The sequence below is a fragment of the Sphaerodactylus townsendi genome, linkage group LG09 (assembly GCF_021028975.2).
Source record: "Sphaerodactylus townsendi isolate TG3544 linkage group LG09, MPM_Stown_v2.3, whole genome shotgun sequence".
Taxonomy (NCBI): Eukaryota; Metazoa; Chordata; class Lepidosauria; order Squamata; family Sphaerodactylidae; genus Sphaerodactylus; species Sphaerodactylus townsendi.
The window spans coordinates 795,863-822,042 of NC_059433.1; the positions used below are offsets into that span (position 1 = coordinate 795,863).

The window sequence follows — 26,180 nt, forward strand, 5'->3', positions numbered from 1 at the left end:
CTTCTGAAGTCTGACAAGGTCAGGTTACCCTGGGCCACCCAGGCCTTGAATGAGTGTCAGAATGTCCTAGTGGGATAAAAAAATTTAATTACTGTATTATTTGCTTATACAAATATGTAACAGGCAGGGAAGTTACAGCATATCCCCAAACATTCTTGATTGAAAGTTCTCCTGCATTCCTCTCTTTCCTGAAGCCCCTTCCCCCACATGATACAATCAAGAGTTCCAGAGGGTCAACCAAGAGCTTTGGGGGAGGGGGAGGTCAGTGGGCATGAGTGAAAAGGGGAAAATTTACCTTTTCCAGCAGCAGAACTGCACTTATGGAAGAGGTAGGGGAGTGATTTCACCCTCTTGCCCCACCTCACTCCAGTCCGACCAAGCAGTGCAGCAGTTCTTCAGTGTGGGTCCCGTGGCCCTAGATTCAGAAGAGACTGCAGGAATGGAGTGGAACATGTGAACGCTCTGCACCCCATGGCCAGAATGAGAGGATTCTGCCCACTGTAACAACCTTTCCAAGGCCAAGTCTCACTTGCTTGGCTAAATAGTGACCTCCTCATTTATTAGAATCACAAATCCTTTGGCTTATCTACTTCTTATAGTCTAATAATCTTTATCACTTCTGCAACCCACATGATTGCATTTTAGTCTTGTGTGAATCATTTCCCCCACCTCCCAATAACAGCCTCACAAGCACAACAAGGTGATTTTCACACTGGCTTCAAAATGGCCACACTGATTTAGAAGTGGCTCATTTCTTTATTCCGGCCAGAGTACATCAGGACTTCCCTACTATGTAATTTTGGGAATTGCAAAGAGAATATGTTTATATTATGCTCGATGGCAAAACATTTACCACCACTATACTATTTAATAAAACTGTTTGAACTCTGCCCCAGCAACTGCTGAATATAAATTTGGATTGCTAAAACTAGACGTTCTGTCAAGATCCTTCTTAAAGCACGGAAAAAAATTGTAAGGCATTACACATTTGAATTAACATCCTGAGTTAACATTCTGGCTTCACCCCAGTTTCTTTAATTGGTGTTACACAGAAGCAAATGAACTATACTATCTTTGGCAATGAGCACTTCTACTTAATTGCCAAATTACAGCCACACTGAAGGAAATATTTTGATGGAATTAAATTTTTCTCCAACCATTTTATCATGCAAATATTTATTTTCTTCTATCCTATGAGTACATTCCATTAGAGTTCAAAGAGGAATACATGGTTTTCCTGCCCTCCATTTTAATTCTCACAATTATCCTGTAAGATAAATTAAGCAACTGGCGCAACATCACCCAGATACCTTTGCTTATATTTATGTAATTTATTTGTTTAATTGATACCCTGCGTTACTCCCTAATGGGGACTCAAAGCAGGTTACACCATTTCTCTGCTTCTCCAGTGTATCCTAAAGAGCCCCATTGTGTGGAGTGGGGAGGGGCAGTACAGCTGTCAAAGCTTTGCTCACAACTTGAGTTCGATCCTGATGGAAGCCAGTTTCAGGAAGACGGCTGAAGGCCTTCCATCCTTCTAAGGTCATTAACATGAGTACTCAGCTCGCTGGGGTAAAGTGTAGTCAACTGGGGAAGGCAATGGCAAAACATAGTCTGTCTAGTAAACGTGATGTGATGTCACCCCATGGGTCAGTAATGACCTAGACTACCTTGACCTTTTGCCATTTATAACAATGCCCCTGTGCGGTAGGTTAGACTGATGGTCTGTGACTAGCCCAAGGTCACCCAGGGAGCTTCTGTGGCACGAGAGGGGGATTTGAACCTGTGACCCCCATGATTTTAGTCCAACCCCCACACTAGTTGAGTGGGGAATCTGAACTCAGGTCTCCCTGCTCCTAGCCTCTAATCACATTGGCCCCTTCCAAACGGGCCAATAAACACAGGTGTAGAATGCTAAAAAACCTGTTTGGTTTTTTTTTAATTGCTAAACAAGCAATTCTTTTCATTCTGAGCGAATGGCCAGGCAGGAGGCGCTTTATTTGCCCCGTTTCCTTTTTTTATTTTGCAGCTTGCACCTGCGTAGCTACACAGGTGCAGATGATCGTAGTGGGACATCAGCATGGCTGTGGGGGTTCATTTGTTCATGCCCACGTAGTTACGCATGGGTGGGAAGTAATTTTAAAAAACAGATGCGAAGGCGTGATAGCAACCCAGACTGTTTCCGTGGGCTCCAATCACTGCCTGCACAGATGCATGTGAATGCGAAAACAGGTTCCTTTATCCCGACCGCAACCCATTATACATTTGCTGTGTGGAAGGGGCCTTCATCACACTGGCTCTAAAATGTAATGCTACTGGCCCCCTGGCTGCTAATGCTTGAAAGCCACATTGTCATCGGATATTGCTATTTCTTGCTCTTTCTTGAGTGGTCACATGGGTGGCCCCACCCATTCAGGGATCACATAGTGAACAGGGTGACATCACAAGTCAACTCAGCTTTGGCGACATGATGCCATGGGGCGGGGGGGGGGGGAGCAACAGAGTGTGAGGGCAACAGTGGGGAAAATAAAGTGTGTTGGCAAAAGATGGCCAAAAGTGGCTGTATCTTTGGCATGACAGAAAATATTTGTGAAAAACTGAGTTTCTTCTCTAATAACAACGTTCATATGTGACCAAGTCCTGAATCACCCAAGCATTTTTCCTAAACAACCCAAAATAAAAACTGCCCTAAGCTCTCTTGCCAGCAGAACTTATTGCCATCTGTCCTAACTTTTTGTTATTTGACGCATAAAATATTAGAAACAGAAAACTCTGAAGGAGGAAAAGCACAGCTGCAGGAGTTATACGATCCAGCACAGTCAACAGCACCCCTTGACTTGTTTATTCTTAGTGGGAAATTTGGAGGGGGGGGGGGAGCCTCACATGGCACAATGTGATTCTAACATATTTTTTAAAGAAAGAATGCCCCTAAATCACATTATTTCTGGTGCACACTTGGAGAAAAAAAGAGGAAATGCCAGCTTTGGGAGTTAGCCATTAAAGCCACAAAGATAATTTCTCTCAGGCACTGAACAGATAGCCTGTTTTTCTCTTCCAAGCCACACAATGAACAAACCCAGTTTTCTTTGACCGGCTGAAATCAGAGGATCTGTGTGACTAAAGACAGCAGGAAGATCAAACTGAGCAGGCGTGACCCAAAGCCAAGGGATGCCCCCGGGTCAAGATCTGTTCTAGCTCAGCCTGGATGTGGCAAAAAGAATTGCAGCAGGGGGGTTGCATTCACAAGGGCCGGGCATGACAGAAGTGTGACTTGGTCCGGCTGGCCTTGTGGGGGTGTGGCTGCCTCTGCTGGTCCCAGGACCGGCAAGCCCACCGTGAGGTGGGGTGACTGCCTTGAGAGGGCTTATCTATCCTGCGAGCCGGCTGGGGCAAACCTCTCCTCGCTCCTCATCTGGCCCAATCAGGAGCTGAGCAACCCTTCTTCAGATCAGAAGGGAACTCGCCATAGCCAGACTCCTGAAGAGTTGCACGGAAGCACCCTAGTGCAGAGCTGCCCCACGTGGTCTTGCCAGGAGAAATGGGAACTGGTCCAAGGGCAGCTACCAAGCCGGGAGACCCGTCCTGTGCTGGCAAGATGTTTGGGAGGGACTCTGCAGAAGAACCCACCCTGCTGTCTGAAAAGGGGCTGTGAAGAGGACTCTGAATCAGGCCAGTGGCTAGTGAACCAATGCGGATGTCTTTGGGAATGTTTTCACAATTGCCTTTTTTTGTAGTTCAATAAATTGGATTTATATTTTGAGTTTACAAGCATTACTTTACACTTTGAACCTGGACCTTGGGGCTCAAGGGAATACATTTGACTCTGCTGACTATATGAACTGTCTCACATCCAGAAGCAGAGAGGGAGGGAGAAGTTCCCTCCTCCCTCCCTCCCGCTTTCATTTCATTTCATTTATACTCTGCCCTCCCACAGTCAAGCTGGGCTCAGGACAGCTTCCAACAATAACCAGGGAATGTAGCTTGTCAACATGACATCTGCACGTTCCATTCAATAAATAAGTTCTTGAATGAAACCTGAAAACAAGTAAATTGAATTACACGTGATTAAAACAGGTCTGGAACTCATGAAATTATTTGATTTTCTTGGTGAATTTAGCAGTGCACAGAAGACAATAAGGTTTCCACTAGAGGAATGCCTTATGATCCCTGGAGGACGGTGTATTATTTTCAAACACTCGCTGGATGCTGCTGCTGCTGAAGCTTCTGGAAACGTGCTAAGTTCGTGAAACAAAGATTAACGCATGCTAAATATTAGAAGTTAGAGAACAGCTTTATTTAAGAGAGTTAACAACAAAAATATTAAACGGCATTTTAATTTCAGTGGTAACTCTGCTATGGAAATGCACACTGTTTTTGTGCAGATGTGTAATCTTTTTCCTTATATGAGGAACCCTACTTCTTGTTTGAAGCAGAAGGAATCTGCACAGAACTAGCTCACTGACTCTTCTGTCAATCACAAAATCACTTCCACGCTTCCTGGAGAAATCCTTTTAAGTCTTTCAAAAAAGTATATAGCAAAAAAGGTGATATGTCCCTACACGACCTCTGCATTCGGCTGAGGCCAATTTACTGGTGGTTCCCGGCCACTCGATGATACGGCTGGCCTCTACCCGGGCCAGGGCCTTTGCAGCCCTGGCCCCTGCCTGGTGGAACACTCTTCCGCCATCTGTCTGGGCCCTGCAGGATCTTGGATGAGTTCTGCAGGGCCTGTAAGACTGAGTTGTTCCACTGGGCCTTTGGGGGGGCCGGCCGCTGATTGTGCCCCCCTTTCTGTTTGGTCTCCCTTACATCTTAGGTCCCCTAACATAAATGGGACCCACCGTTCCCCCTCTTTTTCTAGGAAAGTTTTGTGAGTTTTAAATGCTGGACGCTGATATTTTTGTACTGAATGTTGCTTTTAATGGGTTTTAATATTTTGGTCATTGGAGTCTATATTGTTTATTTTATAATTTGTATTTGTTTGTGTGTCCTATTTGTTTCACTTTCATACATTATGTTGTACACCGTGCAGAGCCCTTTGGGGGTAGGGCAGTATATAAAATTAATAATAAATAAATAAAATAAATCAAACCAACTTCAAAATAAGACAACAGTTCTGAAGAAGGGGTGTAGGGGAATGTATGTGCGTCCCTTGAGGAATTAAATTGCAATGAAGTCAGACTTACTTCACAGAAAAGTGACACACTAGCAAGAGAAAAATAAATTGATTCCAAAGATTAACAGTAAAGGAATTGTTATCTTTTCAGTAGATTTTGCAAGCAAATTTACAATCTGTACATTAGGTGTTTTTGTTCATCATTAATGAATCCCATTTTTCCGCCATTTGAAATGTATCTGGATTTTTGTCTGCTATCTGAACAGACAACCAAGACAGGTTTGGATGTAACTTCTCTATACCTCAGCAATATATTAGACACATGTAAATGTGATCAGAGTTCACCCCACGAGGGAGTTCTGATGTCCCTCACTTTCAAAGGAATTCTTCATTCGGTAAGAGAAGACCGCCTGATCCTACAGAGAGAGTCAGCAGGAGGCAATTTCTGCCAGGTCAAACATCTTCCTGTGTTCTCAGAGGACCACTTTACATCCAAATCCAAATCCAAAAACCTTTATTAGGCATAAAACCAGTGCCAAGAATTTCAAATACAATAAAAAGATCATTATTGCTCAACTTGCAGTACACCAAGCAAAGACATAGCAACAGCTTCAGATATTTCCACACTAGAGCTATTTAGAAGCTTAGCCATTTTTGTTTTATCAGAGAGGAGCATAAATCCTGTTGGTAACACAGTTCTCAAATTGGTTCTGATGTTGTTGTACTTTGAACAATGGAGCAGAATATGAGAAAGTGTTACAGTTGTATCAGGACAGAATTGTCAGCGACGCTCATCTTGTGGAATACCAGAGAATCGACCTTGAAGATGTGCTGATGGAAAAGAGTTACACCTTGCTCTGGTCATGACCCATCTGCTATTGTAATTAATAAGTTGTTGCAGATATATAGCAGGGCCTAGCTTTCTGAGGGATAATCCCAAAGACTATTGGAGAGCAAGAGCTTTGGTGCTTTGCTCCAGGAGAAATTGCTGGTACTCTTGATCAAATAATCTTAGACTTTAAGCCGAGCATGGTAAATTCTCCGGAGCGGTGAGCATTTGTAGGGCCTCCCTAAGAGAAGCCTCCAAGGAAAAGATCTTTTTTTCAATATAGTAGCCACCTATTTCGAAAGCTTTCGAAGCTCTCTCATTTCTAACTGGGACAAACTGTTAGGGCTCAGTGCAAAACAAAGACGAGCCAAAACTTAAAAGTTACAAACTCCATGCCTCTTTTGTTTCTAATAAATAAGGCTGTCTTGATTCCAAAACAAAGAAATAATCTATAGGTGACATACAAATGCGTAAGGGGTGCCAAAGATCTTATAGAAGGAAATTGGATTGATAAGCTTTCCAATTTCTATGCCATGCTTGGATCCAGATGGGGGATACCGATACAAAAGGTGCTTGGCCACCTTAGCTTAAACACCTTTCGAACGGCTGCTGGTATGAATCTACCACCATTGATGTTAAAAAACTTCAGTACTGCAGCGGATAAATTTTTGCAGGCTTTAAGGGTGTTATCTCTGTGTGTGGTCCAGGTTGACTTATGATGGAATATTATCCCAAGGTATTTGAACAATTTAACTTGCTCGATGTCAGCACCTTGGAGAGACCATCTTGAAGGTCTAAAAACATTGGAAAAGACCACAATTTTAGACTTGATTGGGGACCACTTTACATAATGATATTCTTTGTGCATTAATAAAATTTCCATGTAGGAAAAATAATCTATGTACAATATATATTTTGTGGACACTTTCACACAAATGAAGAAGCCCTAGCAAATTGCAGATTTCCACTATTTCTCCATGAAACAAAATGGGCATCAATTAATTCTTCATGATTTTGCATGCACTTTCAATGAATGCAGATTTTAAGCAGAAAATGTTGTGCATAAAATAATCCTAAAGTAGGCAAAGATGAGGGGTGGGGGGAAGAAAGCTCTAGCCCACAGAACTTTATATTGGAATAAAACATAATCTTTAAAGCACCTCAGAACTCCTACCTGGCTGCTGAAACAGATGAATATGGGTACCCTTCTGAAATTTTATGAGAAATTCTTTGTATGTCTAGGTTACAGTTCTCTGACTGATGTCAGAGTTCTAGTACATATTGTACATTTTGTTGGATAAGCCTGAAATGGTTAAAACTCGTAGAATAAATAAATGCCTTTTGCTTAATTTACTCAAGCGATTCTTCATCAACACATGTGAACCTCAACTCAAAGTACAAAGCTCATCTGGCACCACTTATTTTTTCACAGTTCCATTTGTGCTTGGGTATAGTGTTGCTTTCTTTTTGGTTAAAACCAGAGGTACCTCACAGAAAGGATAACTGCCCCTATTTTATGAATGTAATTCAATCTTCTCAGAGCAGTTTCAAGTTATAAACTTGTGGAGTTACCCAGAATTCAGACTCCCATTTACTGAAGCTCCTTTAGAGTTAATCCAATTCTGGTTATGCCATCACATGAGGCAGATGGTGGGCCTTTTTTGTTTGTTAGTTTTTTCTGCCCATGTGGCTGCTCAGCACGCATTATTTATACAGCGCTATCAACAATGCCACACAGGAGCAGAAAGAAAGCAAGAAGGGAAACACAGCTACTGCCCTGCACACCTCTCAGAATGGCCTTCCCATTTCTTCTTTACCCTCAAATGTCAGATTAGTACTGTATTTACTCAAAAGGAAGCTGATCCTTAACATCAAGATGACCCACTTCAAAATATTATATACACACAAAGTGTTATTGGACATAAATGCAACTTGCATACAGATGTAAGATGACACCCCCCCCTTTTTTTAATGCATAGCTGGGAAGGGACAAAAATATTGGAGTAAATGTGGTAACACGCATGGGGAAAAGTTGGGCATCCCATTGGTGTCTCACTGTTCTCACCCAAGGAAGTCAGGGCAGCACAGAACATTTCATCTGAGGTGCACGGGTGTCAGATTCCCAATGATGGAAACCACACTTTGTAAAGAACAGTAGTTTATTCAGCAACTTGAGAATAGCGTGGAAAAGCCAGAACAGTGAGGGTGCACCCCCCCCCCAATGTGAACCAAAGCAGAAATATGAAGACAGTGAGATAAAAATGCAAGTCCGTCAGAGTCGGCCTTGGCCAACACCTGCTGGAGAAATTGAGCAGAAACACACTACACAATATTCAGCTGAAACCCCTTCCCCCCAAGCAGCCCCGGGGCACCCCACAGGCATCCTGACAACGGGGCTCCCAGCGTGCAACTGGCTGAGAAAGGATTCAGATGCAGCTCTCCCTTGTCCAAGCCTGGCAGTCCAGTCATGACAACACAGCCTCAATTATGACCTCATCATCCTCTGCCATCACAGAGCTGCCACTTAGGAGGAGAGTCAAGTGCTTGCTTCCCAGCTATCAGTGCCAAACAGGAGGGAAGGTTCAGTGGGGATAAAATGGAACAGATGCAACGAGACTTCATCTGCCACAAAGGTCTGCAGAGCAAGCAAGCGTGAAAGGTCTTGTCTGTGAAGACCTCCAGACAGGTACAGAGTTCAAATTTGTGCTATTAATATGAACACACACAAAACATCAGCAGGTCAGTGAATTTCATAAGAAAAAGTTTGGCGCATACAGTGCAAGAGTTCTCCTTTTTACTGTATTTTTGAGCATATGCCTTATTCTCTGTGCCTTTAAAATATGCTCACTAAGAACATCTGTACTTGTCTCAAGACAATGTGAATACTTTATAGTACTCTGCATTGAGGTCACTTAACGATAAAAAACTGAATACTCTCATTCAAACAGAAAGTAACATCAGAGAGGAAATACAATCTATGGTGCAGTTAACATGGTACTTATGGATGAATATTCTCATCTTGCTTTCAACCTCTGTATCATCACAGGAATCTACATGAATGCACTGAAAGGTAAAATCCTTTACCAGAGACGTGACTTAACATTCAGGTGTGCTATTCCATTTACCTGAAAGGAAGGACAGGCATTTTCCCCCTGCGCACTGGCAAGAAAGAGAGAGGATGTCTTAAATTTGCATAGACACTACAGTTACGTTCATTAATTTTAAAAAATGTTGAGTATAACTTTTCTTTGGGCAGTCATCTCACATTCAGGGTTATCTTTCTTTCAAGTAAACTTGGGTATGCTGAGCACCCCTCCAGACAGTCCTGAGTTTTAGAAAACTCCGGAAAAGAAATCAAAGACAAGTGTCTCAGACCAAGAATTACTTGACAAGAATTACTCCACAAGCAGTCTCTTCTCTTTCGTGCACACACAAATACAGAGTTCTAAACTCCCAGGGCCAAATTAAATGTGGGGGGGGGGGGTGTTGTTCTAGCCTTGCATCTCTGTGGAGTTGACTCTTTCTGTTTGCAGTGGTCACTATTCGAATGGCATGTTAAAGTGACATGCAGAAAAATGCCTGTCATGTAGCATTACGATACAATCCCTTTGGTTCTAGCCAAAGAAAAAGTTTCTGCTAAGACTGGGAGGCGTGAAGGCTTCTCCATGGGGGTAATAGTTGTAGTAATGTTTTTTGTCAAGTTGTAACCAACTCATAGCAACCATGGGGTTTTCAAGGCAAGCAGAGGTGGTTCACAGTTTTCTGTGTCTGCATCAAATTCTTATTTATATAACTGTTACTTAAATCAATATTTAAATCACTAGTCAGTAAGTTTACATTTAAATCATGCTGTTTCAACACACTTTTACAGCTTGCTACCACTACAGGCGGCTTTCTCTTCCAGGGAGACAATAAAATGATAAACCTCAGGCTATACACACAAAGATCCCAAAACATGTGGAGCATTCTGCTCAAAAGGATTCACTTTCATTTTACTGCTTGCCCCGCCCTCCTCACACTTAGCTCCTTGTGCAGATGCACTGCACTCCAAACAATCTTCGATTCATTGAATTTCTTGAAACTAAGCACCTATGGGTTAAGAGTTGATTCTGGGTACACAGCTTTGCAAATGGACAATGGGATCGTGGTCTTTTTCTCAACTCTGTTTATTTTGTAATATATTTTCTGTGAAGAGTCATGTTATTGCTACAGACACAAATTCACAGTTTTGAGAACTGCAAAACCAAGCATCTGTGACAATAGCTTCCAGAGAGGAAAAAATGCCCAAAATAGTCTAACAGAAATTCCTGGAAGACCATGACACTGTGACTGGATTAATGGAATTAATTTACCAAAAAAATTAAACATTGCATGAATATATAGCCTCATGCTACATAATGAAAAACGAATCCTTTGGACTATAATGCATCTTAAATAGAAAATGATCTTTAGATTTTTTTTCCTCAAAGTTTTTTTAATCCAATTTAAAATCAAAACAATCAAATTTTTAAAAAATTCAATTTTATTTTTAAAATTTTTTAAACAATCCTTGATTTTTATCCACCCTGGTCTACACAGTAGCCCCGTCTTTCTTGGCAGCCTCCTACCCAAGTCCTAACTGTGGTCACCCCTGCTTACCTTCCAAGCTCCGATGAGGCCAGGGCTACATGCACAGTATTTTCAGGGGGGAAATGTTTCCCCACCTGTGGGTCAGGAAGCCTCTCAAATTGGGCTGCCGGCCAGCTCTTCCCAGTGGCCACCTTGTCCTTTTCACTGTTCTCTTCTTCTTCTCCTCCTCTTCCTCCTTGCCAGCTTCTGTCATGGCTGCATCCCCCTCCCTTGGCAGCAATGAGAGGGAACTACAATGCGGCTGCTGCTCCTTCAGTCTTGTCCAGCTATAAGGTGACGCAGCAGCAGCAGCAGCGCTTTAAATACCTTTTCCACATTTTCAAGGGAACTGACTGTTTCTCCCAAAGGCTCTTAACCAAAAACTTTATGTAATAATACAGCATAGCAGTTTCTTAAAATCAGGTCAAAAATAGCAAAGGAAGCCTTTCTGAGCAGGCCTGCTGATTTTATAGCACAACTTTTTTGGTCTTTGGCAAGTGAGAGACTAGCCCGTGAAACACAATTTTCCTCAAAACTTACCAGGAACAGTAAAGTATTACCATTTTCCCTAAGCAGCCACTACTGCTGCCTTCTGTGCTTTTATAGACACATTTGTAGTGCCCAAACAGGTGAACAGATAGCTGTGCTTAGAAGCATATTTCACCCAGACACTTCACTGTACCAGACTATACTGGCAAAGAAATGAAAATACACACTCTTACAATGAAAGCCAGCTTAGTACAATAGCACTGAATAAAGCACTTTCTTGTGCTATTTCCTTTAATTCACATACCATTTTAAATAAGGAGACCTTTCAGAGAAACAGAGAGAGACCATGTTCTTCAATCAAGACCCCTTCTAGGCTAGAATTCTGCCTGAAGCAATTTTTAACAGAAAACGATTTAACGGCTGGAAAAACCTCCCATGTAAACACATGGCTAGAGAAGTAACTGAACAAAACTAAGGAAGATTGTTATTAGTAACACAATTGTTAACTGAATATTCTCCGATTTTTGTTTCTCTACCAAGAAAGCATGATTCATCAAGTGTTTTGGGTTATACCACTGAAGCCCTACATTACAGATTATGTGACAGTAGCAAATGACTCACTCTGCACTGGGGTCAGCTTCCAAAACCAAGAAATGGACTCCTAGACTGGCTTCACTTAAGGCAGACAAAAACCAGTACCTTTCTGAGGAGGTTACCACAATTGAGAATGTAAAGACAAGTGGACTTGGGACAGAAGGGTTTGCCTGAGATGTCAGAAAGGTACTGACAGAATACCTTAAGAGGTAAGGGGTGCCGAGTTACACAGCTGCAGAGGCAGAAGTAGTATCATAGAATCATAGAGTTGGAAGAGACCACAAGGACCATCAAGTCCAATGCAGGAAAACACAATTAAAACACTCCTGACAGTTGGCCATCCAGCCTCTGTTTAAAAACCTCCAAAGAAGGAGACTCTACCACCCGCTGAGGCAGCATGTTCCACTGTCAAATAGCCCTTACAATTAGGAAATTCTTCCTAATGTTTAGATGGAATCTCTTTTCCTGCACCTTGAATCCATGACTCCTTGTCCCAGAAAACAAGCTTGCTCCATCTTCAACATGACATCCCTTCAAATGTTTAAACATGACTATCATGTCACCCCTTAAGTCTCTTCTCCAGACTAAACATATCCAGCTCCCTAAGTCCCGCCCCTTAGGGCAATGATTCCAGACTTTTCACCATTTTGGTCACTCTCCTTTGGATCTGTTCCAGCTTGTCAGTATCCTTTTGGAACTGTGATGTCCAGACCTGGACACAATATTCCATGTGAGGTCTGGTCAATGCAGAATAGAGTGGTACTATTGCATCCTGCAAACTAGACACTATACTCTTAATGTTGCAGCCAAGAACTGAATTGGCTTTCTTAGTGGCTGCATCTCACTGCTGACTCTTCAGTTCAGTTTGTGGTCTACTAAGACTCCCAGATCCCTGTTGTCAAGTCAGGTGTCACCCATCTTATATCTGCGCATGTCATTTTTTCTGCCTAAGTGTAGTATCTTATATTTAACTCTGTTGAAATTCATTTTGTTACTTTTGGCCCAGCTCTCTGATCTGTCCAGGTCATTTTGAACCTGTGTCAGGCCTGCGCCATACTCGGCCTGGCATCTCGCACGTCCACACCAAGGCCGCAGCTGGCCCAAGCGCGATCATCGCCTGAGGGTGGGAAGGTTTCTCTAGCCTGAAATGTCTCTAGTGAACAGCGCCATTTCCCCAACTGCAATGTCCCGAAGGGGGAAAGCGCCAGTCTCACAACGACGTCTCTGTTTTTACCATCTCTTCTTATGCTGATGTTCTGGGAATGCGAGGGAGGGGGGATTATGGGTTGAGCAATGTTGCAACTTTCAGGTATTAACTGGGGTTCAGAGAGCAAAGCAGTAGCTTTGGCTTCCTGATCCTTGGGCCTGACACAGTTCCAATAAAGCTCTTGAAACTTTCCTGAGTCTTGTTTGCTGACTGGAGTAACAGACCCTCACACCCTGGCCTGCGGGGTATTAGTACCCCTCCTAATTTGGTATCATCTGCAAATTTGTTTACCATGCCCTCTATTCCATCAGCCAAGTCAGTGACCAAAATATTGCTATCATATGATGAATGGCTGTTAAAAGTTCAAGATTACAGAACAGCAGACAAACTGACAACTTTAATAAACAAAAAATTGCCTTGATCCTTTTTATAAAGTATGGGATCCTTTAATACAATACCTATACAATTCTGATCCTCAAAATAAAATCTTATTGTTATCGGCATAGCCTAAGATTATTATTAACCTATTCATTATTACTATTATTTATCTGTGTACGTGTGTGTGTGTACTTAACATTTGCAAGTGATAATTACATAACAAAAAGTGGTTTAAGATTCTAGTACAAAAATACAATGTGAAAATATAGGTATGAGTTTGTAATTTTTATATATATAAAATTACAAACTTATACCTATATTTTCACATTGTATTTTTGTACTAGCATCTTAAAACACTTTTTCTTATGTAATTTTCACTCGCAAATGTTAAGTACATTGTTTATAATTTATGTGGCAGATCATATCTGTTAATACTGGAACCACTTTAAGTCAGACTGTCTGCCAATTAATATGTATTCCTAAATGATAAAATGATAAAAAAGATTTAAAGAAATGTTAAACAGCACTAGTCCCAGGGCAGAGCCCTGTAGCATCCCACCAGTCACTTCTTTCCAGGATGAAGATGAGCCATTGGTGAGCACCCTTTGGGTTTGGCCAGTCAACCAGTTACAAATCCACCTAATAGTAGCATTGACTAGGCCACGTTTTACTAGCTTGCTTGCAGGAATGTTATGGGGGACCTTGTCAAAGGCTTTACAGAAGTCAAGGTGTGCTACATCCACAGCATTCCCTTCATCTACCAAACTTGTTACTCTAGTAAAAAAGAGAGAGATAAAATTAGTCTGGCATGACTTGTTTTTGATAAACTCATGTTGACTTTTAGTGATGATGGCATTCTCTTCTAAGTGCTTACAGATTGAATGTGTAACGATGAACCTTTCCTGGTATTGATGTCAGGTTGACTGGACGGTTAATTGTTTGGGTCCTCTTTTTTCCCCTTTGTGAAGATGGGGACAACATTAGCCCTCTTCCAGTTGGCTGGGACTTCTCTTGTTCTCCAGGAATTCTCAAAGATTATTGCAATTGGTTCAAACAGTGAGATCCAAGCAGTGACCATTTCATATAATTTTTCTTCCTTTTTCTTTGGGCATAGTCAAAAAGCCTTTTTATTGTTTTTAATGTCTCTGGCAAGCCGCTCGGTCTGCACTCTGACTTTCTCCCTACATGTCCTGTTTATCTCTTTGAATTCCTTTTTTCCATTTCTTGTACATGTCCCTTTTAGGCGAGCTGGAAGGTCTTTAGACATCCATGCTGGTTTCCTTAGAATCGACCATTTTCCCTCCTCATGAGAACTGTTTGAAAGTGTGCCTTCAAGATCTCACTTTTAAGAAACTCTCATCCATCATGTACTCCCTACTCTTTTAGTCTTCTTAACCATGGGATCACACCCAATAGTTTCCTTGATTTACTTTAATCAGATTTCTTAAAGTCTAGAATGTGGGTCTGACTGCATACCCTTTCCACTGTACAACAAACTCCATGGTCACTCCCATCTAAGGATCCTACCACTTTCACCTCATTAATCATTGTCTGTTAGAAGCAGATCTAAAATAGTCTGTTAGGAGCAGATCTAAAATAGCTGATCTCCTTGTTGCTTCTGCCACCTTCTGGACCATCAAATTGTCTGCAAGGCAACTGAGGAATTTGTTGGACCTTATAATCTTGGCAGAGTTTGACTCCCAGCAAATATCAGGATAATTGAAATCTCCCATTACTACTACTAGAGAGTTTGGCCTTCCAGGAAGGCATTATCTAGAAGTATCCACAATTGACACAGTGTTCACGTAGACTGTGGACCAGAGATTTTAAATCTCCCTTCTGAACAGCACAGGTTTGGAGACCTGCAGTACTGCTCTGATGAGTAAGATTTTGAGTAGCAAACAGTATATGAGTGGGAACCCACAACAACATGTGGGGAGCATCCTATTTCCCCCTCCCTCCCTCACTCCTCTGTTCCTTTCCTGAAAGCTCCCACAACCTCTCCAAAATGGTTTAGGAAGAACCAGTGTTTGCTGCTCAACAACAGCATTCCTGTTGGGAGGGTTTTTGGCTGCTCAGGTTGCACTGAGTTTCCATTTTATCTTTACAACAACCATGCAAGAGAGATTAATTTGAGAGATGGTGGTTGGCCCATGATCATTCAATGAGATTTATGGCTCAGTGAAATTCTGGTGACTCCCTGGTCTAAATCCACCATTGTCCACTACATCAGGCTGGCTGGCTACCATCTACAATGGGTACAAATCCATTCAAAAGATGATCAGAACAATTTTTATCTCAGTGTTTTTTAAAAAACAAGAGGCTTCAAAAATTCGCACTCTGAGGTCTGGCAGGTGGCTTCCAGTCAGATGAGGCCAGAGTAGGAACTGGCCAGGCACCCCGAAGCAATGTAACAGAACAGGAATAGCTCGCTAGATTTTGGAATGCTGAACAAAACTAATGGGAATTTTACAATTAAAATTACATCAATATTTATGCCTCTTCTATGTAAAATGATGTTCATCATCTGGGTTTGCACTGCCTTCTATCCTTAACATTCATTTTCATTTCAAGGTAAACTGATACAAAATGAACAGCACACACCTTACTATTGCTCAAGATCAAACCACTGGGTAGCTTACATGAATTTGGATGGGAGACCTCCACAGAACACCAGGAGCAGGATGTGGAAGAAAGCAGTGGCAAACCACCTCTGACTGCCTCTTGCCTTGAGAACTGTTTGGAGTCACCATAAGTCAACGGAGACTTGATAGCAAAATCACACACAGTTTACATGAGACTTTCAAACAGCACATCTTGGCTTGAGCTTGTCAGAGTTTGGGAGTGAAACAGGTTGGTCGCACTCAGTTCTTGGATGGGACACCAACAAGGAAGACTATGGTTGCTTTGCAGAGGAAGGCAGTAGCAAGTCGCCCCTGCTCATCTGTTGCTTGAAACACCCTGGGGATGCCACCATGTGGCAGCTACAATTCAGCAGCACACTGTTCTCGCTTTAGCAGCCCAAACTTTAATCAGCTTTGCCTGAGATCATTTGGGCTTTGGAACTTAGCAGTTCCACGGTCATCACTTGGAGGGAGACCAGCGAAGAAGATCAGGGCTGCTATGTGGAGGGAAGTTTTAAAACAATTTGTTGGCCCCATGGAAAGTTGGCATGGGATTGTTCTACTCAGAACTATTCAACTTTTAAACTACACAATCCACTGGAAAGTTTAACCGCACAAGGTCCATGCCAATGACCAGGAAAAGCTTTTGTGCCATTATCTATCTACCTCAATAAACTTTCTAGTGTATTGTGGCCAAGGACAACCACACCACAACTGCTACTTCACTTTTGCCAAGTTCAACAACTTTCCAACTGCAAATCAGTTTGCACAAACAAGTGGAAGGCAGCTATCCCCAGGCTCCACAAGACTGAGGGCCCCAACCTACATTGTGTCTCGGATTAGTGGACCAAAAGAATTTTCCAGTCCATCTTTTGATCATCAGAATAGTGACTTGCTGAGTGGAAGAGGAAGCTGATTTGCCAGTCTAGCGAATTGGCATTCACAGTTATTCATCAAGTGACCATCATTAAACCTCCCACAGAAATTCTACAATGCATTAATTATGTTGTCATCCCATATAAAATATGTTTATTATCTACAGACAGCTTTGTAGCGATGTCAGCAGGGGGCCTGAAGCTACTTCTCTACAGATCTCAAAAGAAACATTTATAGCCAGCAGTGGGAACTTTGGATATAGATGAAAGCCATAATGCAATATATGTACACTGATCTTCTGAAGCAACATCAGTATGCTGGAAGACCTAAAAGTACATTGACATCAAAGATGTGCTTGGCAAATTAACAGCTGCACTGAAAAACAATCACACAGTTCCAAAAATTCAATTCTCTATCTGCCTCAGGGTAAGTAATTTTCATCTTTGTGACTCCAACACTGTGGTTGGAGTCACATTAGTTTAAATGTTGGGAAAGGCCACATCAGAGGGAATTATTTTTACGTGATTCTGGGAGTTACTGGAAACCTTAAAGCATGCATCTACATAGTCTAAGTCTGAACAATTTTTAGAGAAAATGATTCACTATATATTTTATTCTGAAAGTTATGAACTATGTCTGATGAAGGCCATGTTACCATTTTCAAGTCCTTGATTTCAATGAGAGAATTGAGAACATGCTTAAACCTCTCCCTCTGAGAGCTGTGGGTCTTAAAAAACCATACTGTGAGACAAGGAAATATGTTTTGTAGGAGGGAATCCCCAAATTACCTCTAATGTCATTCTCAAATTTATTGTTTTACTCTATTCTTTTAAAGAAGATCCACAAAATGTTTCTTAGGTCTTCTGAATCCACTAATTCTGACAGAATTGCAGCACTCAGCTAGCAGGATAAAAACAGGACTGCCCCTTCTCCACAGGGCCAAAACCTGCACCCAAATACCCTTCTATCCATGAGACTAAAGCAGGGGTCTGCAACCTGCAGCTCTCCAGATGTTCATGAACTACAATTCCCATCAGCCCCTGCCAGCATGGCCAATTGGGGCTGATGGGAATTGTAGTTCATGAACATCTGGAGAGCCGCAGGTTGCAGACCCACTGGTCTAAAGTGTGCAACAAGATTTTAAAAGAAAACTTCTGAGGTAGCGGAACAACAACAAAGACAAGGGAGAAAAAGGTTTTCCAAAAAGTACCCACTAGGCTTTAAAAAACGCTGTTTTAAGAACCTTTCTGTCTGTATTATAAATATACCTGTGTAAACATTGTCTTGTCTACAGTATCATTTTTAGGTCCTAATTTTTTATTTACTGCTTGAAGGGCATTCAGCCCTGATGTTGCAAAGTTGGTGGATTAAAACTTAAGCGACAAGGTTTTAGCCTTTGCAAAGAACACAAAACCTCCTCAGTTGTCTTGCTTGCTTGACCCACTTTTTAGTTTGTTTAGGGTTTCCGACATCTGTCAGGTGAAAGCTCAGGCTGGTTCTGTAGAGAACATTATTTCAACTTTCTAATTACTGTTCTGGGCACACAGCAGCTGTTTTGCTGTGGGGAGTGGCCATGAAACATGAAGGGCTTCCTTCAGGAGGGAAAAGGTCAGAGCCGTGACTACAGGGAGGCTGGGATCCAGCAACGCCCTTTCAACGCAAAAAGGGGCACAGTGGGAGTTTCCCCTCCGAAACAGCCTGGCAAAGGACTTTCAAAAGCTCTGCAAGATTTAACACAGACCCTCACAAATGAAGAACCAGAGGCCCCTCCTCCCCATTCAGAATTCCCTCCCCAAGGAGATTTGTCTGCCCCCTGCAGCTGTCATCTTTTGCCAATTTGGGCAAAGAGCTTTTTGTTATGTCTGGCATTCCCTCCCTGCCCAGTCATTTAATTATTGCTCTCTTTTTTTGGTCTTCTCGTGTATTTTACCTTTGTTTTTATGTGTTTTAGTTACGCATATGTGTCGGGGGGAGGGGGGGGCTTTTAATATGGGCTTTCATTGAGTAGGTTTTAATTTGTTAGCTGTCATTGGGTGGCTCAGTGTCAGAAATGACTTGATGACACTTAGTACACCCACGTGGCCCTTGTGAGGGCAGAAAAGCAGGACATAGTTTTTATGAAACAAAAACAAAAGAGGCAAAAGAGGGCAGAAAGGGTGAGCGAAAGAGAAAGGAGGGAGAACCAAAGATTAGAAGCAGCACTCGGATCAGACGGTGTTCTTTTGTGCCAACCAAGTGGGAGGAAGGATTAAAAACACAACTCTGACTTGGGAAGATTGTAGCGAAGCAGAGAAAACAGGACAACTCAGTCACCTGTCTCAGAGAACGAAAGAGCCTCATATAAGTACTGGGCAAGACAACCTCTGTGCCTGAGAGCACCAGCACACGCATTCACTCAGCAATTCATGAGGAGGCATACTTGCGGTCACCTTCAGCCAAAGAGACAGGTCTACTCCCTTCCCTGGTGTGAAGATGGTGAGGACCTGGCAAACTCGGTGGATGTTTCATGGCAAAAAGCACCTGCCAGCCACACGCCCCACCAGCCGCACTGCTGAAACATCAGGCAGGAACCAGATTAGGTCACAGAGTTCAGAAGAGTTACAGGTGACCTGTCAAAGAGCCACATATGGCTCCTGAGCCACTGAGCCACGGTCTTATGCTAACTTCAGAGATCACTGTGGCTTGGTTTCTCTACTGGCAGACATGTCCTGATAGACTACTAAAGATCCGTAAAGTTCTTTAAAAGCATCTTCCATTCAAACCTGTATTTACCTAATAACCATAACACCTAAGAAACACACATGCTCGCCAAATTCATAATTACACCAATAAGGAAGATGCACTTCATTGCACCTACCTGCTCTGCGGTCACCAAAGGCCCTGCAGGGGGAAGGAACGGGATCCTCCCAAAAGGAAGGTGGAATAACTGGGTGATTCACTCTGGTAAAATGGTGGCAGAGCCTACAAAAAATCCAAGGTGTGCGAAACCTGATGTCCTCCAGCTACAGCTCAGCCCTCACCTTTCACACCCACCTGATGATTCAAATAAAACTGCTTGCACTGGAAAGTCCAACCATTATTCACCAATGTGTTACTTGCTCGAAAGTAACAAAAAGGTTAAAAGCGCAGGCATTTGGAAGTAGCCGCTACCCAAGAAACATCTTCTCCACACTCCCTCAGAGAACCAAACTGCACGTTCAAAAGTGCGAGCCTATCCCAGCCCCAGGGGGCATGCAATGAAACTTCAGGTGGGATGCTGAATAGGCCTCAAAAGAAACTGAAGCCCTTCCCCACCAGCCTGAATCCGCTGCTTCTTTCCCCATCCTCAGGTTATGTCTCTCTTTTTGGAGAGAAACCTGTTTTCTTCAAAACTAGCAGCTTGCTCTGAATATACACAGATATACGCACCTTAACCTCTGGTATGACCCTTATTTGCAAGCCCACTGGCTCCAAAGTGGAAAACTGTCCGCCCTACATGCTTGCAAACTGAGATCTTTCATGCCAAGGGATACACAGTCATCAAACAAATTGTGAATGTTCTCCAGTGGACAATTTGTTTCACTGCTCACACGCTCACCCACCTCTGGGATCATAAGCCCATCTCTCAGTCACCCATCCCAAGGCACAAAACTAGAAGGAGATTTGCAAAGGCTGAACCATGTGTCACAGGCTGCGGCCAGTGAGAATCCAATTAACTGCAGAGGTACTGCTCAAGAATATCAATGTTTGCCAGGCTCAGTTGGGCAATTAAGGAAAGTTTAACTCAGGCCTACCAGCCATTGGTTTTTTCATGTGAACGGCCTCGCCACACCTGGGAAAGGGCCACGGCTCAGTGGCAGAGAAAGAGTTCACCCTGCAGCATCTATTCCCTACAGTGAGTGGAAGTTGGACAACACGAAGGCCAGGAAGGACGGTGGCCACTCCGAGCAGACAATAATGGCTGCCCAAGGCTGCTGTGATGCTTCTGGCGGAGCGTGAGGCAGTTTTATACACTTGTATGTTTTCCTCCGTTCTACAGCACACGACCTTACTCTGCAAGCAACTGCCCACTAGTGGAAGGGAGACCCAGGCAGAGTCTACCCAGAGACAGATCAAGCGATCTTGGGGCCCGGTGGGCTTCATGGCATCACAGTTTCACTCCCATCATAAGTTCACCAATCTGTGGAAATCAACGGCGCCAAAACAAGAGCGTGAAAACCCCCGTGGAAGGCCCGCGGGGGGGGGAGGAGGAGGAGGGGGGGGCCCACTCTGCTGCAGACACGGCCAGCCTTTTGGACTCCCACCGGCAGGCGGAGGAGGGGCTGGCGAGCCCCCCCGCCCCCCCCCCACCGCCTCCGCCGAGGGGCCCCGGCCACCCTCCCCCGGCCGACCTGAAAGGGGGAGACTCTTCACTCACGAGCAAGCGCCGCTTCCCGCCTGCTGAGCGGGCGCAGGGGTTGCGGCCACGCGGAGGTCCCGGGGGGGCGGGGGGGGCGGCGGCGGCGGCCCCGGGCTCCCCCACGCGGCCCCCAGCCCGCCCCCTCCGCGCTGCCCTGCCCTGCCCTGCCCTGCCCGGGTCGCCCCGCAGGAAGCGGCCCCGCGTGCGCCCCACCCCCCACCCCCGGGCGGCACGGACGGAAACTTCCCGCCGCGCCGCGCCGCATCCCCCAGCTCCACGTCCGCTCACCTGGGCGAAGAGCCGGTCCTCCATGGCGGGGCTCCGGAGGCGGGACGAGGGGCCCCGCACGGGCGCTCCCTCCGGCGGCCTCCCCGGCCCGCGCTGCCCCTGCGCAGCCACGACGCCCCGCACCGCCCGCCCGCCCGCCAGCCAGGCTGCGGCACGCCGGACGCCCCGGACCCACCCCCACCCCCCGCACTGGCGGCACGTGGCCGCCCCACTCGCCCCGCCCGCCTGCCTGCTGGGGGCGGGGCGCGCCCTGGCCGCGGCTGGCGGGGGAGTCTCGGGAGAGGCCGCCGCCAGGCCCCGCCCCCGCCGCCCGCCAAGCCCCACCGGGGCGGGCCGCTGCGGCGGGGGCGCCGACTCCCCCCGCGCCCTTGCGCTTCCCCGGGCCCCTGTGGGGGTGGGGGCGCACCTGAAGCAGCAGCAGCAGCAGCCACCCCCCCCCCCTCTTTTAATCCCAGCAGCCACTTCGGGGGGACCCCCGGGGAGCACCGCGGCCACACCGGCACTTTCTGTCGGGGGAGAAGAAGCGGAGCGGGACGACGGTGGCACTCGAGCCCGAGAAGTCCGGGGACTGCGCCCCCGTCGGGCTTTCAGGCTCCCCCTCGCGGTCCTGTGACCCCCCCCCCCTCCAAAAAGAAAAGAAACCCGTCCAGGAAAAGAAGGCACCGAGAGCCCCGAAGCGAAGCCCGGGAAAGCCGCCGCCGCCGCCGCCGCGAGAAAAGGGGCGCAGGAGGACCCGGCGGCTGCTGCTGCTGCTGCTGCTGCTGCCCTGGGCTGACCCCCGGCTGCTCCTGGCCTGGGAAGGGTCCCGGGTGCCGGTGCCGGAGCACAGCCTTGGGCCCAGATGTTGCCCGCTGGAAAAGCACTTTGGAGCCCTCTTGGCTTTCCTGCTTAAACTGATTTCACTGAATTCCAGCCCCCCCCCCCCCCGGCCACTGCACCCTGCTGGGAGGGAGGGAGGGAGGGAGGGAGGGAGTCGGGTTCTATTCCGCCCTTCAAATACGGGTTACAGCAATTGAAAAATTACAACATTACAATAAAACAGTATCATAACCAGATAAACATTCCTAAAAAAATATACTTTAAAGCAATTAACCCCCCCCCCCTCCCGAGGTGCAGATGGAGGGCAACTTGGCATCTGGGGGTAAATGGCACCAGTCAACCCAGGTGACAAAAGGTGTATAGCACTCACACTTGTCAGACTTCTAGTGGGAGGACATTCCACAAAGTGGAGAGTATCACAGAGAAAGCCCTCCACCCAGGCCTCACCTCAGAGCGGGGAGGGGTTGCCAGCAGCCCCCACCCTGAGCCCTTAGCCCCTCCGCCAGTCTACATGGCAGAAGGCACTCCCATTGGTAGTTTTTTCCCAGGCCATTTAGGGCTTTATGGGACCTCACTAACACCTTAAACTGAGCCTTGTAACAAACTGTGAGCCGAATCAGATCCTTCAGTACTGGCATAATATGTGCATGACCTGGCGTGTTAGACAGCAGCCAAGTTTCAGCATGCTGCACCAGCTCCAGCTTCCAAACCGTTGTCAAGGGTAGCCTCAACTAAAGCGCATTACAGCAGTCCAACTTGGAGATTACCAGAGCTTGGACAACTGTGGCCAGGTCATTTTGGTCCAGGAACGAGCAATCCTGGCAAACCGGTCTGAGATGTTGGTAGCCCTCCTCCACATCCACAGCTGCCACCTGCACCTCCATTTCCATAGACAGCTGCATATTCAGAAAGCCCCCCAAATCTCTCACCTGATCTTTTTGTGGCAAAATTGCCCAGTCCAGGGGAAGGCGACCCTCTATGGACTCAGGAGTGGAGTGAGGGGGAACTGCGCCAGGGGCATGCCTGTGTCCTACGCCCCTGCCACACCCTACACCAGCAAGCGCCCGGTGCATCGTGCCCCACCCCACCCCCTTGGCGCTACACCACTGTATGGACTAGACCAGTGTTGGCGAACCTTTTTGAGACCGAGTGCCCAAATTGCAACCCAAACCCCACTTATTTATCGCAAAGTGCCAACCCAGCAATTTAACCTGAATGCTGAGGTCTTAGTTTAGAAAAAAACGGTTGGCTCCGCCTCACCCGCTCGAGCAGGGGCCAGCCTGCTCTAGTCTCCAGCAAGTCCCGCGCCCACCGCTCTGTGCCTCTCTAGCATATCTGCCTCCTCTGCGCCGCCCCTTGGGCAGCAGCCTCCCGGAGCACAGGCACCAGGCCCGCCACCCAAGTCCTCCCTGCTCACCGCAGTGTGCAAATGTCAGTGGCCCAGGCCAGCCTAGATGTGTGGGCGAGTGCCCACAGAGAGGGCTCCGAGTGCCACTCTGGCCCCCGTGCCATAGGTTCGCCATCACTGGACTAGACCTTTGAACTCTGCACAAACAGCACCTCCATCTTGTCAGCATTCAGCTTCAATCAGCTCATTCCCATCCAGTCCTTGACTGCCTCACCTGATGAAGATGGAATAGTGAGGAACCGCTGGGTGTCCTCAGCATATTGGTGGCAACCCACACTGAAGCTCCCCCAGAGGTTTCATAGAGATGTTAAATAGCACAGGAGACAGCACTGAGCCCTGGGCAACTCCCAGGGCCCCCAAGCTCACGTCCCCCACGACCACCCTTTGGAACGGCCCCCTGAGGCTGGAGAAGAAGACAGTGAAAGAGTGTTCATGCCATTTCCTGCAGATGCTCCAGCAATATCCCACAGTCGATGGCATTGAAGGAGAACCACCAGGAGCATGACCCGTCTCTCTCCCTGACGAGCTCACCCACCCACCCACCCATCCACCCACCCGTCTGTCTGTCTGTCCGTCCGTCCGTCCGGGTGACTAAGGCGGTTTCAGTGCTGAACCCCTGCCTGAAACCAGATTGACATAGATATAGATGGTCCATTTCTTCCAAGTGTAGAATTGTAAACATCTGGGATGATGATAACTTTTGAATGCGTCTTGGAAATAATGGTGATAACCTCTGAGTGGGTCTTGGAAAGAAATGGAATGACAGTACAGTCACTTTAATGTGTAATTATGTGCTTGGATCCAGCCCTGAAACAAATGGCCACATTCTTCATAGTTCTGAGTTAGTTTAAAGGAGAGTTCTGCTTGCAGCAAATTGCAGTAGTCAGCTTTAACAATTATGGTGACATGGATCAGCATGGCAAGATAGGCGAAGTATAGAAGGAAGGACAATTTCTTGACCAACTGCAGGTGGGAAAAAGCATTGTTTGCCACATCCTGAACTGGTTTTTCCATGAACAACTGAGGATCTAATCATGTGCTTTGCATGTTTGGCCGTCTGAAAAAGGAAAGTAAATATCCTCTGAAGCGTTAGTTCCACCATCCAGCATCACTCCCATTTGCCTTGGTTCAATTCCAGCTTCTTCCCTGCCTGCTGGACCATTGCATCCAAAATTCCTTGAGATATCTGGGGCAAAAACCTGGTAAAGGCTTAGCAGAATATCCTCAAATGCAGCAAACTGACTTGTGAGTAAGCTACACTAAAATCTTTTGCACTTTTCAAAAGTATTGCCAAACTGTAAGTCTTTTAAGCATTGCACATTAAGATAACAGATTCCAAAAATATGAGCCAGCAGGTGGTGATTTTGAGTGATCCAGTAGCATCAGTAAACGATACTAATTCCCTCCTTTCACATTTTGCAATGCATTTGACCACACAGTTTGATGAATTTCTTCTAGAAGTCAGAGAAGAAAAGCAAAATCACACCAGCCTGAGGTAGGATGCCACAAACAGGGCTCTGATTTTGTCTCACTGCTTTTACAAGGAAACCATTTTCTGTTTAGTTCTTGTTGCTGCTGCACTTTTAGCAGCAATGTGCCCACTCACCAGTTTTCCTCACATTTTTCTTGCTTCGACCCCCAGGCATTGTGTCCACTCCCTCTATGGAAGAGCTTTTGAAAAATTCAGAGACCGCTATAGCATTATAATAGTATGACAATCTTTTGCCATGATTTACTGGTTCTCAACTTCCTTTCAATAAAGTACTTCCCTAGCCCTTTTTGTTGCTGAGTTATATGGTGTAACCCTGCTGTGATATCAATATTTATTTTTCTTGCTTTAAAATAATATTGGCAAAAGTCAGTTGCCAAAAGCACTCCTCTGGGTGTAGGTAGCCGCATGATCACATGACCACAAGCTAAAGGTCAAAACTACTTGAACAAAAACAGAATTAAGATAATGAGTTACTCCTGGTAAGCTGGAGGTCTCATTTGAGTCACTAGCATGCTTGATTACCACACCTAGCTATAGAAACTGTTAAAGACAAAGGATATGGAAAGTCAGCCTGCCAGCAGATACTGTATTCTTTAGTTTGCATTGGGAACAAAGGTCAGCAGCAAATACTTACTGCTCTGCATTTCCCTTCCTTTTGTAATGGTTCTCACAAAAGCCTTTTCCTCTCCCAAGTCTAAAGGTCTCAACCAAAATCTGAATATCTTGGGCAGTGACCCTACAGGGTTAATCTTGCATGGGGAGCACTGCAGCCCTCCCTCATCAGCTTGACACTGTATCATCTGGCCCTATTGTTACCGGGTTAGTGAAGCCTGAGCTTACTCATTGTCGTCAGCACCCCAAATCCAAAGCACAGATGCTGCAGAAGCAAAGCCTGTTCTGATTGGTTCCTTTTCCTCGGCCAAGGAACTAATTCACTATGCAAAAGTCTTCTCAGTTCACCTGGAGCTCATTGCTCATTGTCACATGTTCCTCTCTTGGTCTTGTTGGTGTTGAGACAAGAATTCGTCTTCAATTGGGTTTCTGTGCTGGCGTGGAATCCCTGCCTTCTACTTC

General features: G+C 45.4%; 1 protein-coding gene across 4 annotated transcripts in view; it reads right to left on the reverse strand.

Moving 5' to 3' along the window:
* MYO10 (myosin X) overlaps positions 1–21,547 on the reverse strand; it is a 293,414-nt gene extending 271,867 nt beyond the window's left edge. For 2 of the 4 annotated variants that reach the window (XM_048508398.1, XM_048508397.1), the window contains exon 1: positions 21,388–21,547. In XM_048508398.1, the coding sequence (XP_048364355.1) occupies positions 21,388–21,411 (24 nt within the window). In that variant the 5' untranslated portion in view covers positions 21,412–21,547. Of the gene's footprint in view, positions 1–10,583; positions 10,988–19,034; positions 19,146–21,387 lie in introns of those variants that run through there. The other 2 variants (XM_048508396.1, XM_048508399.1) reach the window with 2 other exon arrangements.
* Positions 21,548–26,180: the final 4,633 nt, after the last annotated feature.